Below are 15,527 nucleotides of genomic sequence, written 5' to 3'. Positions count from 1 at the left end.
AGTTTTACGAGTAGAAATTCAAAGAAGACATTGATGATCAAATACTCCCTGCATGTCCCTTTCCCCTTGAGCACTAAGCTTATAACCACTAGCTTCATACGGCAACAGTGCAGCCCTTTCTGCCCATGGGTCCCGACCCCACGCTTCTTCAATAAACTTGCTAAGTTGTAAGAGACAGTATCTCAAGAATTCTTTTTTTGCGGTTGTGCTTAACAACCCCACATCACAGCCAACAGATTTCTGTATGCCCAAAACAGGGGCGCCTGGCTGCCTCAGTCAGGAAAGCACACCACTTTTGATCTCAGGGTTGTGAGTTCAAGCCCCACTTTGGGCATGGAGCCTACTAAAAAAAAAAAAAAAAAAGGAAAAACATATGCCAGAAACAGCCAATTTGAAGACAAAATGCGGAACAAAATCCATAATCAAAAATAGCCAAGGGACACCTGGATGGCTCAGTTGGTTAAGCATCTGCCTTCGGCTTGGGTCATGATCCCAGGGTCCTGGGATCAGGCTCACTGCTCATCAGGGAGCCTGCTTCTCCTCTCCCACTCCCCCTACTTGTGTTCTCTCTCCCTCTGTCAAATAAATAAAATCCTTAAAGCTAAATAAATAAAAATAAACAAGAGCAGTCAAAATACCCTAGAATAAACATTTTAAAAATTGGCAAGCCTTTATGAAAAAACTTACAGAGCTTTTATAGGAAGATATAATAAAGAATAAGTAGAAAGACAACCCATGTTCCTGGATGAGAAGACTCAATATTGCAAATATATTAACTTTTTCCAATTTGTTAAATTTAAAGCAATTCAAGCTACAGTTACTGAATCATTGTGATATCAGCACAGAAACAGACGTGTTAATCAACTCTAAAATCCAATCAACAACGCTGTGGAAGAATTTGGTTTATGGCAGAAGTGGCACTTCAACTATGTGGTTTGAAACGACTGGCATTACATTTGGATAAACACATATTTCTCCCTTACAGGAGACAGAAAAACAACTTCCAGTTGGATTAAAGATTTAAACATTAAAATAGGGGCACCTGGGTGGTTCAGTTGGTTAAGAAACTGCCTTCAGCTCAGATCATGATCCTGGAGTCTCGGAGTCTCGGAGTCTCGGGACTCCCAGGATGGAGTCCCATCAGACTGAGTCTGCTTCTCCCTCTGACCCTCCCCCTTCTCGTGCTCTCTCTCCCTCTCTCACTCTCTCAAATAAATAAAATCTTTAAAAAAAATAAACATTAAAGTAAACAAAAGCGACAAGAAAATTAAAGAAATATTTTCATATGGGAATAGGAAAGGAAGCCCTGCCTAACATGCCACTAAATTCCAACATCATAATAAAAAGTAGGGACATGATTCACTAAGTAAGAAACAAAAATATCTGCAAAAGAATAGGAACCAGAAAGAAAAATAAAATGATAAACATCAGAGGAAAATATTTGAACTATATGTGATAGTCAAAGAAAGCAATATATCAATTGAAAAACAAAACAAAAAAAACAGATTTCAGAAAAAAGTATGCATGTATCTGTTAATGTTAAATATAAAAATATCAAAACAGTCAAATATAAATTAGATTATTACTATCATTATTATTATTAGTGGGTTTTTAAGGGTTGGTAAAAATAAAGAGATTTTTACTGCTGTATTGTTTGAATTACTACAGCGATTACGTGCCGTAAGAAAACAATATATAAACATTCTCATTTTGAAGAACAGCATAAAGGCGGAGTCCTTCAGAGGAGAACTTCAATACTAAAGAAGGCATCGTGAATCAGTGAGGGCTTGATGCTCCCCAGCTTGTGGAGTATTTACAAACTCTGCAGTGACCTAAGAAATTGGATGATTCAAACGCCGGTGACTTTCCCGTCTGTGAAGCTAACCTGTAAAAAGCAATGACAGTAGATTCTCGAGTCAGTGAAAGCAGCCATGAAGTCTAAGAGCTTGTGTTAAAAGAAATGGACAATAGTGAACGTTCCATTTCTCCTTCCCACGATCCACCTTCTCGCCACTCACTGTGCTCCACCCTCAAGGTTTTGTCAGACTATCAAGGGAGAGATAAAAATGCCTGCGATGTTTTATATTACTGCTGCAGTTTTCATTGTTATTCTCTGCATAAAAATAGACAACAAAGAAAATGGAGGACAAGGACGGATAGAGGGAAGAGCAGGCAAAAAAGGAAAAGATTCTCCACTCTTAGAGTTTCAAAATAGGTTTGGGCAAGTCCCTGAAGAGAGAGTATATGAAAAGAAAAGGTCCGGGGCTGCAGAAGCCAACATTAATGCCATAAATTGGGAAGAATGCCCGGGGTGGTAGGACGTACCCCACCTAGACTTGCTGGAGTGTCTACAGGCTGGAGGTGGACAGAGGCTGAAGGAAGCAAGCCAATTAGCCAGAGTTCCCGCTGGAAGGTGAGGGGTGATGGAGTGTGGTGAAGAGAAGACTCTTGGTTAATTGGGAATCCAAGGGCTTGCTGCCCACGTGAGATTAAGGCCTAAGAGCTGCTCCCCACATGACAACAGAGTGACAGCACGACAGGAGGGGTGGCAGCATGACGTGGTGGCCAGAGGCCTGAGACAGCCTCTCAAGCATCCCACGGCCTCAGAATGGCATGAGGGGCCAAGAGAAAGTTTTCCTCACTCCAAGAGGGCTACAAAAGTGGCTGAGAGAGAACCAGAGAGCCTGAAGGGGCCTTGAGTTTCCAAGGGGAGTGTGTGAACTGATGACCAAAGACAGAAAACAAACATTAGGAGCAGGTGCCACCTTAGACAGATGACGATCACCAATCAGATCTCCCCCACCACCAAGTCCCTGACAGACACCCCAGCCCTACCCCATATAGAAACAGGGGAAGAGGGGCGCCTGGGTGGCACAGCGGTTAAGCGTCTGCCTTCGGCTCAGGGCGTGATCACAGCGTTATGGGATCGAGCCCCACATCGGGCTCTTCTGCTGTGAGCCTGCTTCTTCCTCTCCCACTCTCCCTGCTTGTGCTCCCTCTCCTGCTGGCTGTCTCTATCTCTGTCAAATAAATAAATAAAATCTTTAAAAAAAAAAAAAGAAATGGGGAAGGGGTAAATCCTGAGTTAACTGAGGAAACCTAGCATTGACTAGATTAAGCCTCAGATATCAGGTAAAACCGGCTCAAAGAAAGAGTTGTGGTATCACTTAAGTTTTACATTTCTGTGGGTCTAAATTTGTGGGCTGTGCAAAATGAACCCATCACACCTGCTTTACAGGATTGTTTTAACGTGACAAGGTGAGACCAAGAGGGGGGAGGCCCCATATACACCCCCCAACTATCAAATGCTCGTTGTCATTCCTACAGCTCATGATTTCATTGCCCAGTCTCTTTCGGCTCCACTAGTTACAAAACACAAGGGGTGCCGCCATGTGGCCAAGTTTATTTAGCTTATTTTTATCATGAGCAAGAATATTCCAATACATTACCTCAAAATTAACATATTTCACTTTCCCACATTATATAAACAATGTGACCAGTGCTCTTAATTCAGTCACCCCACCTGTAACACAAGACAGTCTCCCTAAGCTGATAAGGCACACGGATTCAAGATTTCCTTTATACAGGAGGATACATGATTCGACAAAGCATTTTTCTCAGGAGCTACAGTCCAGACAAGTTTTGCTACTTCCTAGTCAAATACAATTTGATTGCACTGGGCTAAAACAAACTCCATTGACTACCTGTCTTCGCCTCCGCCAATCACCCCAGAAGGACATCGATTGTTTTTCCTTTAGAGTTATACCACTGGGAGCAAGAAAGTAATTCTCACTAATGTATTTATCACACTAAGGGTGCAATTGCTTATCTACAGTATGCTAAGTATTTTGTATGATTACTTAATTTAAACTTGGCAACTATCTCCATTTTATAGATTAGGAAACAGTCTCAGAAAGGTTAAGTTACAATGAGGGCGCAGGGTATATGGCAATGTCTATATTTAATCCAAGTTTGTCTGATTTCTTTTCACTCTACCACTGATACCCTGCTAATGAAAATATATACACTTACCTGAAGCTTATATTTTTAAAAATGCCAACTTATTCTACCGCCCCTCCCCCTCTCATCTCCTACCCACTCTACCACACACCTTTCCTCTGCCACACTCATTCACATCCATTCCCCAAACCCACCTGCCTGCTCCAAGCCTTTACAGAAGCTGTTCCTTCTGTTTAGAGTGTACAGCCTTCCTCCCCACTTAAAGAATTCCGACCCCTCCTAAGTTAGGCAGTTCTCCCAAGAATTAGCTGCCTCCACTCCAGCTTCTGCAACTTAGTTTATCTTTCCACCACAACCCACACATATCACTTGAGATTGGCATCTGTCTGCACATGCCTCGGTAACCACTTCCAGAAAGAACCCTCCCAACCAGGGCCCAAGGCCTGCATGTTAGCATCCTCGCACTGTGAGAGTTCAACAAACACTAGTTGAGTTAATGGATGAATTTTATTTTTTTTAAGATTTTTTATTTATTTATTTGATAGAGATAGAGACAGCCAGCGAGAGAGGGAACACAAGCAGGGGGAGTGGGAGAGGAAGAAGCAGGCTCACAGCAGAGGAGCCTGATGTGGGGCTCGATCCCACAACGCCGGGATCACGCCCTGAGCTGAAGGCAGCCGCTTAACCGCTGTGCCACCCAGGCGCCCCGGATGTATTTTATTTTAAATCAAGGTCTATACTTTTCATGTTCTAGGCTGTGGATGAAGTGTAGGTAGGTAAGTACTGTGAAGTACACTGGCTCTCGCCAAATGACTTTTTTTAATGGGTTAAAAATTTTTAATTGTTAAGATTGTGGTTAAATATTCATAACATAAAATTTACCATTTTAACTGTACATGTTTAAGTGTACAATTCTGTGGCATTAAGTATGTTCACATTGTTGTGCAATAATTATCACCATCCATTTCCAGAACTTTTTCATCTTCCCCAACTGAAACTCTGTACCCATTTCACACTAACTCCCCATTTCTCCCTCCCCCCTCCCCCTACAACCACCATTCTAATTTGTCTCTATAAATATGACTACTCTAGGTAACTCTTGTAAGTGTAATCATATAATATTTGTTATTTTATGACTGACTTACTTCACTTAGCATAAAGTCTTCTGGGTTCATCCATGTTCTAGCATGTGTCAGGATTTTCTTCCTTTTTAAGGCTGAATATACCACATTTTATGTATGCATTCAACTAGCGATGGATTTTAAGGATAACCAGGAAGGAGAAAGGTTTCACTCGCCCAAAGCCAGTTTTTTCACGAAACCCCGCCCCCGTCTCATCATAGGCTCAGCCCAGGCTAGGGTTGGCCCCGCCTCCCTCCTTGCCAATCAATCGGTCCTCGCGCCTGCGCAAGCACCGTCTGGAGTCCCGCCCCAGACACCGCCCCGAGGCCGTCCTAGGCGGTTAAGTCCGGCCGAAGCCTTTCCTTCACTGGCCCGCCCACCATGACGATCACCTACAGCTGTATTGCTAATGGCCGAGCGGTCCTAGCGGAGCTGGCCCTGACCGGCGGCTCCTATCAGGTACCTCTGGGTCCGGACCTCCGCCTCGGCAAGTCCCGCCTCTTCAAGAGTGGCCCCTGCCGGGCCCGCCCCTCAGGACGCCGCGCTGCTGGGCGGCCGGGAGCTCACCGTGGGGGGTGAGGGGCTCCGCCCCGCGAGAGGCTGGCTTCTGTGAGCCGCGGAGCCTGTGAGCCCGAGAATCCGGACCGCGGGGCCGCACGTGCGCCAACTAGGGATTAGGGTTGGTGGTGCACGCGACCTATTTGGAGGCGATTAGCAGCCTCGTGCAGTTGCAATTCTGAGACCCTTAAATATTTTATCTCCCCTGCGGAGAAATGACTTGCAGTTCAGCACACATTTATTTTTTTTTTAAAGATTTTATTTATTTATGTGACAGAGAGACAGCCAGCGAGAGAGGGAACACAGCAGGGGAGTGAGAGAGGAAGAAGCAGGCTCCCAGCGGAGGAGCCCGATGTGGGAAACTCCGGGATCAAGCCCTGAGCCGAAGGCAGACGCCCAACGACTGCGCCACCCAGGCGCCCCAGCACACATTTATTGAACATCTTTTAGTTGCATAATCCCGGGATAAAGGTGTAGGGGATGCAGCAATGAAGAAAAGACGGGACCTGGAGTTGCCCCTTGATGAGCTCTTTGTCTCTTTTGACCAAGGGCTGTATACAGTTTGTCTACAGTGTAAAAGCCTTACAGTTGGAGATAGATCGAGGTAGATCGAGGATACTCCGGTAGCATGCAGGATGGTGGCTGCTGGTGACCACAACAGAGGTGATATTAGGATGGTTGGCTTAGGAGCCTTGTAAGAGTTAGTCTTCGCCTGAGGCATGAAAAGGAAATGGGTACTCCTTTCAGATGAAACAGTATGGTGTGTTTGTTTGGGGAACCTCAGGAACCTCAGTGTGGCTAGAACACAGGGTCACAGTATGTAGGGCTAAAGATGAGGCCAAGAAAGCAGACAAGATAGTTAATGAAGGGTCCTATATTATTCATTTTCTTATTGTAGGGAAACTGGGGACCAATGAAATAGGGGAATAGCAGGATCTGATTCATCTCTGGAAAACTTGGTTTGGTTGTAATATGGAAGGTGAACTGGAGGGGAGAGAACCAGTTAGGATGGCATTGTTGTAGATTCTGTAGGAGATTGAAGGGTGTGAGTGAAGGGCAGTGAGGGTGCAGATGGAAAAAAGGGGGCAGATCCTAAAGAGACTAAAACTAAGGGAACTGGGTCGTTCCTAGAATGATTCTCAATTTTTTTTCAATCTTTTTTCCCCAGAATTATTAAGACATAATTCACATATCACGGTGTATAAATTTAAGGTGTGTGACATGATAATTTGTCAAATTTTTTCTCAGGTGGCATTAAACAAGATTGAAACTACAGATGGAGGAGGATTGTGAGGGAAGAAGTCAGAGGGAATGCAAGGGAGGAGAGTGCAGTTTGGGACACGTTGAATTTTGTTGCCTGTTGGAAGTGGCCAATCTATTTGTGTCTTTTTTCCTCCACCTTATTCCCAAAAGACTTAAGTCAAAAAAATGTCCGTTAGGTAGCACTAATAGGTAGCATTCAGAGGGTCATGGCTAACAGTTGAAGCTAGTAGAAGAGGGTAGAAAAGAAAAGTATGAGAGTGAGGAGAGAAGAGGACCAAAAGTCAGAACACCGTTTAGGAGTAGGATAGAGAAGTGGGACCCCAAATGAGGGCACTGGTGTCCTGAAAGCCAAGAGAAGAAAGTTAAAGAATGTTTTATGTCCCAAAGAAGTTGAACAAGATCTAAAAAGTGCTCATTGGACCCTACAATTAGATGATTGGTGGGGGTGCCTGGGTGGCTCAGTCGGTTAAGCATCTGACTTCGCCACAGGTCGTGATCTCAGGGCCCCTGGGATCGAGCCCCATGTTGAGCCCCACATCGGGCTTCCCGCTCATTGGGGAGTCTGCTTCTCCCTCTCCCTCTACCCCCTGCTCCTGCTCTCTCTCTCACTCATACTCTTTCTCAAATAAAATAAATAAAAGTCTTTAAAAAAAAAAAAAAAAGATGACTGGTGACTTTACAGTTTGGAAGAAGCGGTAGAGGCAGAAGCCAGATTGCTTGAGGCCAACTGAATGGGAGATGAGGAAGTCAGGAGAGTGAAGTTAGACATTCTAAGCATTTTTTTTTAAAGATTTATTTATTTATTTATTTATTTATTTATTTATTTATTTATTTGACAGAGAGAGAGACAGCCAGCGAGAGAGGGAACACAAGCAGGGGGAGTGGGAGAGGAAGAAGCAGGCTCATAGCGGAGGAGCCTGATGTGGGGCTTGATCCCAGAACGCCAGGATCACGTCCTGAGCCTAAGGCAGATGCTTAACGACTGAGCCACCCAGGCGCCCCTAGACATTCTAAGCATTTAGAAACGGAGTGAGATAGGGTGAAAGCTAAAGAAGCATGGTCCAGGAAGGGGCCTCATTTTTCAAAACAGGGAAGATTTTCAGTGTATGGTAGGCTATTGGGAAGCATCTGACTTGGTTCCGGCTCAGGTCATGATCTTACAGTTGTGGGATCAACCCCTGGAATCTCATGGGTTGTGAGATCAAGCCCCACGTGGGGCTCCAGGCTCAGTGGGACATCTGCTGGAGACTCTCTCCCCCCACCCCTTCACCCACCCCCAAGCACATGTGTTCTTTCTCTCAAATAAATAAATAAATCTTAAAAAAAAAAAAAAAGTATGTGGCTATTCAAGTTTTCCTGGGTAACTTTCAGTTTCCTTTCACACTTCTAAAGTAAATTAATAGGACTCCATACAATTAACCATAATTAAGATATTCTGGATAATCGTCAACACCTTGCACATTTTCCCGCAGAGAATGAGCCTTACAAGAAACAGAAATTAAAAACCTTGACAATTATTTGTTTCATAGAAAGAAATCAGTGAATAATATCAAATTAAAATTTTTATCTTAATCAAAATAAGGAAAGAAGAATGATGAAAAAAAGAAAGAGAAAGAGAGAGAGAGAAAGGGAAAGCTTAGGATATTCAGAGAATAAGGGCTGAATACTTTTTTTTAAGATTTATTTTTATTTTAAAAAGAGAGAGAGAGCTCAGACAGGGGAGGGGCAAAGGGAGAGAGAAAATCTCAAGCAGACTCCCTGCTGAGCATGGAGCCCCCCCCCCCCAAGGCTCAATCTCATAGCCCTGAGATCACGTCCTGAACTGAAATGGAGAGTTGGACACTTAACCGTGAGCCGCCTAGGCCCCCCAAGGGCAAATACTTTTAATCCATTAACATTTTTAGGTATAGTTTCAGTGACTTCTAGTCACTGAAGATGTTTGATTAGATAGTGCTTCCTAAGCCTTAAAGCCAGATGAAAGATGTGACTCTAAGAATAAAACTGATTAGTACAACCTATATTTGCACACATATAAGTATACACACAAGTGTATGTATAGTTGTGTAATTTTAATATTTTCCTTCATAGTCAAATGACTATTTCATAACTTGCTTCTAACCACACATTATGACTAACTACCCATTGGTTCTTCTAGTGAACAATTGTTCTTTAACAAACCAAACCATTGGTAAATTTAGGGAGAGAAATAATTAAAGACACTACAATGTTCCACAAAGTAAATGCTGTTAATTTATTTTTAGGAAGCAGTGGCAACAGTGCTTAAACTCGTGCTTCTTAGAGCTGAGCCAAAGACCATAATGCAGATGGGAAGGTAAGGTCTATTCTCATAAAAGTCTGCTTGCTTTTTAACAATAGTAATGACATGAGGGGAAAAAATGTTAGCTGCATGTGCTCTCAGTTGAACCCTCAGAAAGGAGAACTTCTGTATGTAAAAGTGTAAGATCAAATGAGAATGATTAACACCAAATTCAAGGTAGTGGTTACCTCTGCAAAGGGAAGGGAGGAAAAATGAAGTTGGGGAAGGGTATCCATGGGACATAAATTGTTATCTATAACCACATGGTAGATCTAAAATATTCTTGTTATCTTATTCTCCAAACTTTTTTAGTATACCCAAAATATTTCATTAATAAAAAAGGAAACTTTCACTTGAAAAATCTTTAATAAAACCACTCTAAGCTACACTTGGGACACAACATGATATGGCCTAAACCAATCTTGACAACATTTTGCTAGTAAAAAACCAGGTGGGAAATAAGAGCATCTATTACTTTTAGACTCCTTTTTTTTTTTAAGAGCAGGTTTGTTTTAACCTTTATATTGTAGAATAAAACAAAATACAAAAACCACATCACGTGAAAGTATAGCTTTTATAAAGCTTTAAAAGGGAACCTCCCCACCAACTCCAGCTACCACCTAAGCCAAAAATATGGAATACTGTCAGCCATCCCCGAAACTCCCCACCACACGTCCTATCCCATCCACAGCTTCCTCCCTCTTCCCCAACTCAACCACCATTCCAGCCCCTGTCGCAGTCATTTACCCTGGGTCCTCATTGCCTCAGCAAATAAGCAACCTCAGACACAAGAGCCTGATCCTGCCCCGTTTTTCTCTTTTGGTGTCTTTTAAATCTCTTTAATCTATATTTTCCCGCTCCATCCCTTTCTTTTCCTTATGGATTATCATTGAAGAGCCTGTAGAGTGTAGTGTCCCACTCTCTGGTTTTGCTGATTGCATATTCAGAACACAGTTCACCATGTTTAATGTGGCTGGATCCACAGGCTGGATCCCTTCTGTGAGACTATAGGTGTTTTTTTCCATCAGATGGTACATGTGTCTACTTACATTTCCTTTTTTTTTTTTAAGATTTTATTTATTTATTTGACAGAGACAGCCAGCGAGAGAGGGAACACAAGCAGGGGGAGTGGGAGAGGAAGAAGCAGGCTCCTAGCGGAGGAGCCTGATGTGGGGCTCTATCCCAGAACACTGGGATCACGCCCTGAGCCGAAGGCAGACACTTAACGACTGCACCACCCAGGCGCCCCTACATTTCCTTTTGACATGCTAGCAGCCAGTGATATTCCTTGCCTGTATCCTGGACCCATTCATTGATTGGGGAGTGCAAAATGGTGCTATTCTAGTTTTGTTCTCACTTATTAGCCAGCATGATTTCAAAAGGAGGTTCTTTTCTCATCTACTATTTGCTTTCCTAAATTGTGCATTCTGATTTGAATCTTTTGAAGATCTCTTCCTGAACTCCTGATTCGTATATCCAACTGCCTGTTCTGCATCTCTGTTGGATGTCTGATGGGTATCTCAAACTTATGCCCAAAACCAAGCCCCCCACCCTGCAGTCTTGCACATATCACTTTTCTAGTTCCTCGGGCCTAAAACCTTTGAAATCCTTGACTTTTGTCTACTTGACATCCAAACCCAATCAATCAGCAAATCCTGTTTCCTTTCCCTCCCAAATATCCAGAATCCAACCGCCTCCAGCCCTACCACGGGAACCACGCCACCATCATCTCTTGTCTGGGTTCCTCCACACAAGTTAGGTTCATTTTTGTCATCACAGTTTTTCATTTTCAAGGATATCTCAAAGTTTGATTTAATAACTTTTACGATTAAGCAGAATATGCATGTGGTTCCAAAGTCAAATTGAGAAAACAAGTTTTCTTTAAGAAGTCCAATTTTCAGGGGTGCCTGGGTGGCGCAGTCGTTAAGCGTCTGCCTTCAGCTCAGGGCGTGATCCCAGTGTTCTGGGATAGAGCCCCACATCAGGTTCCTCCGCTATGAGCCTGTTTCTTCCTCTCCCACTCCCCCTGCTTGTGTTTCCTCTCTCGCTGGCTGTCTCTCTCTCTCTGTCAAATAAATAAATAAAATGTTTAAAAAAAAAAAAGAAGTCCAATTTTCAAAAAAAAATAGAAAGAAGTCTAATTTTCATTCCTTTCCTCTCCATACTATTCTCCCTTCCCACCTAGACAAGTGACCATTCTGAAAAAGTTTTCAGTTTGCCATTTTCTTTTTCTTTTTTTCTTTTCTCTTCTTTTCTTTTCTATAAGAGACACATGTACCTCATACACACTTTTCCTCATCTTGCCTTTGTTAGTTACAGTGTATCCTAGTCATCGGGTATTCAAGTTTTTTAACTTTTAAAGATGGTTTCTGAATGTTACTCACTAATAACATACTAAGCATAAATTTAAAATATTTCTTCCTCACATCCAATATCAATTTACTTCAAATCACATATATGCCTTTCAGAGAGATGATAGAATTAGCAACTCTTTTTCAACAAAGACTCCTCCCAACTTAGAAATAAAAATATTTTCCAGGTAAGGATTATGTGTATCAATCAATATCATCATTAAAAATATTTGTAGCATATTGTATTCATGATACGATATGAAGGATTTACCTGGAAAGGCTGGGCACATACTTTAAATTTTCTGCCTCTGGGATAATCTTTCCTCCCTGTTTCTGAGATTGGTCATTTTTGTGGACATCCAATTTAGCATTTGACCAGGTCTGTTGCCTGCTAACCATTTGGATAGAGAGTGTTCAGAATGACTAGATTAAAAGTCTAGGCACCAGGCAACTATTTTTGTTGCCATGTTTTTAAATATTCTGGATTATTGCGCAGTAAATATGGAGGCACTTTCCAAGAGTCTTCTAGCTTCCTAATATGTGACTCTGAGAAGGCAAAAAAGGTCAGAGAAGATACACTTTCACATACTATAGAGGAGTTTAATTTCCCCCTCCCCAATTCATCCTGTTCGTCAGAATATTTAGTATTGGCAGTTTACAACTTTTAAATTCTAATCTATCATAATAGAAAGCCAAGAAGTACCAAAATTAAATATGTCCACCTAATATATAGGGATAGTAAAAATCAGTGAACATAGCATTTTCTATTTGATGAGAATCTTTATTCAGTCTTGGAATGAGTGATTATCTATCAAAGCCATTTTTTTAAGATTGTATTTATTTATTTGAGAGAGAGAGAGCACAAGCGGGGGGGGGAGGGGCGGGAGGGAGGCAGAGGGGGAGGCAGACTCCCTGCCGAGCAGGGAGCCCTAGGTGGGGCTCCATCCCAGTTCCCCAGGATCACAACCCAAGCCGGAGGCAGGCACTTAACTGACTGAGCCCCACAGGCACCCCTATCAAAGCTATTTTAAATATAGGTAGATAAATAGAATGATAGAGTTTTCTCTTTATTGTATTTCATTTTTATTGATGAAATTTTAAATGCATATTCTAATTTAATAGAGTTTTTATTTAACATGATTTAATTTTTCACATGTATGAAAGATTTTCTAATTCTTATTATAGAACGTTATCTATACAACTTGTATACACTACTGAGAGCTTGGAAATAAAAGTAGATTCTCTACGAGGGTACTTAATTTCTTCAATGTTATCATGTAAATGAATGTATTCTTTTCAAAGCTTTGTCTACCACACTCTCTTTATTGATGGGATCACATACCTATGTGCTACAGACAATGCCTTGGATACCATAACACCATCTGCATTTCTTAAAAATGTAAGTAATTTCTTATGCTACTTTAAGGACTTTTTCAGTTATTGAAATTATGAGGTCTTTGTTTTATAGTGTGTTAGTAGTAGTGTCACTAACTAAAAGCAGATCACTCATTTGTCTATAAAGCAGAGCTATTAATGACCTTCAGAGATTTCTTTTCTTTTGTCTTTTTTTTTTTTTTACTTTCAGAGATTTCTTACCCCTGTCCTTCATCTGCCCTGTTTCCACATTTCTCCCAACCCTAAAGCAAGGTCTGCAAAGACTACCCACATAGATCTATTAGACTCTCTCTTTGTATTTATCTTGCTCTTTAAAAATAAGAAATTAAACTTTACTAATATTTAATATACCATTTCAATAACGTGTGTATTTAATTTACAAAGAGGGGTGCCTTGGATGGCTGAGTTCGTTAGGCATCCAGCTCTTGATTTTGGCTCAGGTCATGATCTCAACATCATGGGATCAAGCCCCACATCAGGCTCCCTGCTCAGCTGGGAATGTGCTTGGGTTTCTCTCTCTGCCCCTCCCCCCATTCGTGCGTGCTCTCTCTCTAAAATAAGTAAATAGATCTTTCCTAAAATAAATAAATAAATAAGTAAAAAACATTAATGGAAAAATCAGTCAGCAATACTATAGTTACTAACAGTTATTCTCCAGTCATATTCATGAATCATGCATATACTTTGTTAGCATACTATCTTGCTTTAACACAATTCAAACTGTAATCACATATAGAATCAAGGATTATAAGGACTAATACTGAAATTCACTCTTCAAACATACCTTAATAATTGCTAGAGTCTAGATGCTAAGCACTGTTAGCCATTTAAGTGACTATACTCTAATTTTTCTCCCTCTCTGCTACTATGACAAAACATCTGAACTTTACCATCTTTTCAAAACCAGATGATACCAAATTGCCAACCACATGCATTTTACCACTATTTCTGGGTAATACAACATTGAGTACAAACATTTGCAAGAATTCCTTCTTGAGACTTTGAAATGTCCTATAATAACCATAAGGGTTTGGAAAAAGAAGAAAAAAAAAACAACCATAAGGGTTTTGAAAGATAGTACCATGACATTCAGTTGGGATTGTTTTGTCATCGTTGAATGGATTTGGGGGGGGGGAGGCAAAATGAAAAACACTTATTTAGAAAATATCATGGACTCCCATCTTTCTTTGCCTGCCAGAGGTGAACATCTGTTCTTCCCCTCAAGTCCTTAGACATACCAAAGACTCAAAGTGCATTTGCAGTCTCACTGTGTGAGACTGTGATCTGTACTACAGCAGTGGAGAAGACTGGGCAAGCACAGTTTTCATAAATACTGCAGTTTTGATTAGAAAGGACACCCTGCCACTAAAAAGCTAGAAATAGTGTGGAAATAGAATATTCTTTTATTTCACATTTCTGCCAGACTTTGCTTCAAATAAACATTTGCTCTGTAATTCTCCAGTTGAAATTATCTATATAGGTTAAATATTTCCATTAATGTCCCCAGGTTAGTGATACTTTTCTGAGAAATCCTTTGATGTCGCAAGAACATTTTTCTCCTTCAAATGCAGTTGCTACAGATTTTCAACAAGTATTAGGAAAGTATATGGTATGTAACCTCAACTGTACCCCTAAACATTGTATTACAGCTGACAAAACAGTCTGGAATTAGGAGATAAGAGCTGTAAAGATGAGTGAGAATGGAGAACTTCTATCTTTATGAAATGATAAAGAATGATATTCTTGATATACAGATAAGTTAATAAAACAAGATAGAGAAAGTATGTATGGTATACATACTTTACCATTCTTATTTGCAACCATTTAAGAAAGAGGGAGTAAATACAAATATATGTATTTGTTTGCTTATAGTAAAAAAGGGGGGGGATGGGGGCAAGAAAAGGATAAACCAAAAACATTTTAATCATTGCCTGTGTAGGGATAGGGGACAGGAATAGAAACTAGGCCTCTCTGAATGAAACTTGTTTTCCAGATTGGACTTTGGAGCCATGTTAATATTTTACATAATTATAAAATAAAAAATAAAAGTATATAAAATTATAAAATTAAATATTTAAAAAATTGTCCATAGAGTGAAATAAGACAGTCAGAAGAGGACAAATACCTAAGTAATCAGATTTATAAAGACAAAAAGTAGAATGGTTGTTGCCAGAGCCTGGGGGAAAGGGATGAGGAGGAATTAGTGTTTAATAGTACAGAGTTTCAGTTTGGGAAGATAGAAAATGTTCTGGAGATGATGGTGACGATAATTGCACAACAATGTGAATATACTTAATGCCATTGAACTTATAAAGTTAAAAATCATTGTAATTATAAACTTTGTTATGTAAATCTTACCATAATAATTGTTTTAATTTTAAAAAGTAATCCCTAAAACTCAAAAGAAAAAAACATTAAGAACCTAATTGTGTATTGAGTTGATGGCTTGAAAAGACAGCAAAAATTTATTTCAAGTGATTTTAAAACACAATAATCCGATTGTATATTCCTAGTGAGAGTATACCCTAATGACAAAAGAACTAAAAATAAATCTTAACGTAT

At 40.7% G+C, this 15,527-nt stretch overlaps 1 protein-coding gene across 1 annotated transcript in view; it reads left to right on the top strand.

The window, feature by feature from the left end:
* The first annotated feature begins 5,431 nt into the window (after positions 1–5,431).
* LOC100467389 (vesicle-associated membrane protein 714-like) overlaps positions 5,432–15,527 on the top strand; it is a 30,393-nt gene continuing 20,297 nt past the window's right edge. Inside the window, exons 1-4 of the mRNA XM_034670937.1 lie at positions 5,432–5,540; positions 9,164–9,234; positions 12,873–12,969; positions 14,473–14,574. Of these exons, the coding sequence (XP_034526828.1) occupies positions 5,463–5,540; positions 9,164–9,234; positions 12,873–12,969; positions 14,473–14,574 (348 nt within the window). The 5' untranslated portion in view covers positions 5,432–5,462. The remainder of the gene's footprint in view (positions 5,541–9,163; positions 9,235–12,872; positions 12,970–14,472; positions 14,575–15,527) is intronic.

Source organism: Ailuropoda melanoleuca, chromosome 11 (genome assembly GCF_002007445.2).
Source record: "Ailuropoda melanoleuca isolate Jingjing chromosome 11, ASM200744v2, whole genome shotgun sequence".
In the NCBI taxonomy this organism is placed as follows: Eukaryota; Metazoa; Chordata; class Mammalia; order Carnivora; family Ursidae; genus Ailuropoda; species Ailuropoda melanoleuca.
This window is presented reverse-complemented; position numbering and strand designations above follow the sequence as displayed.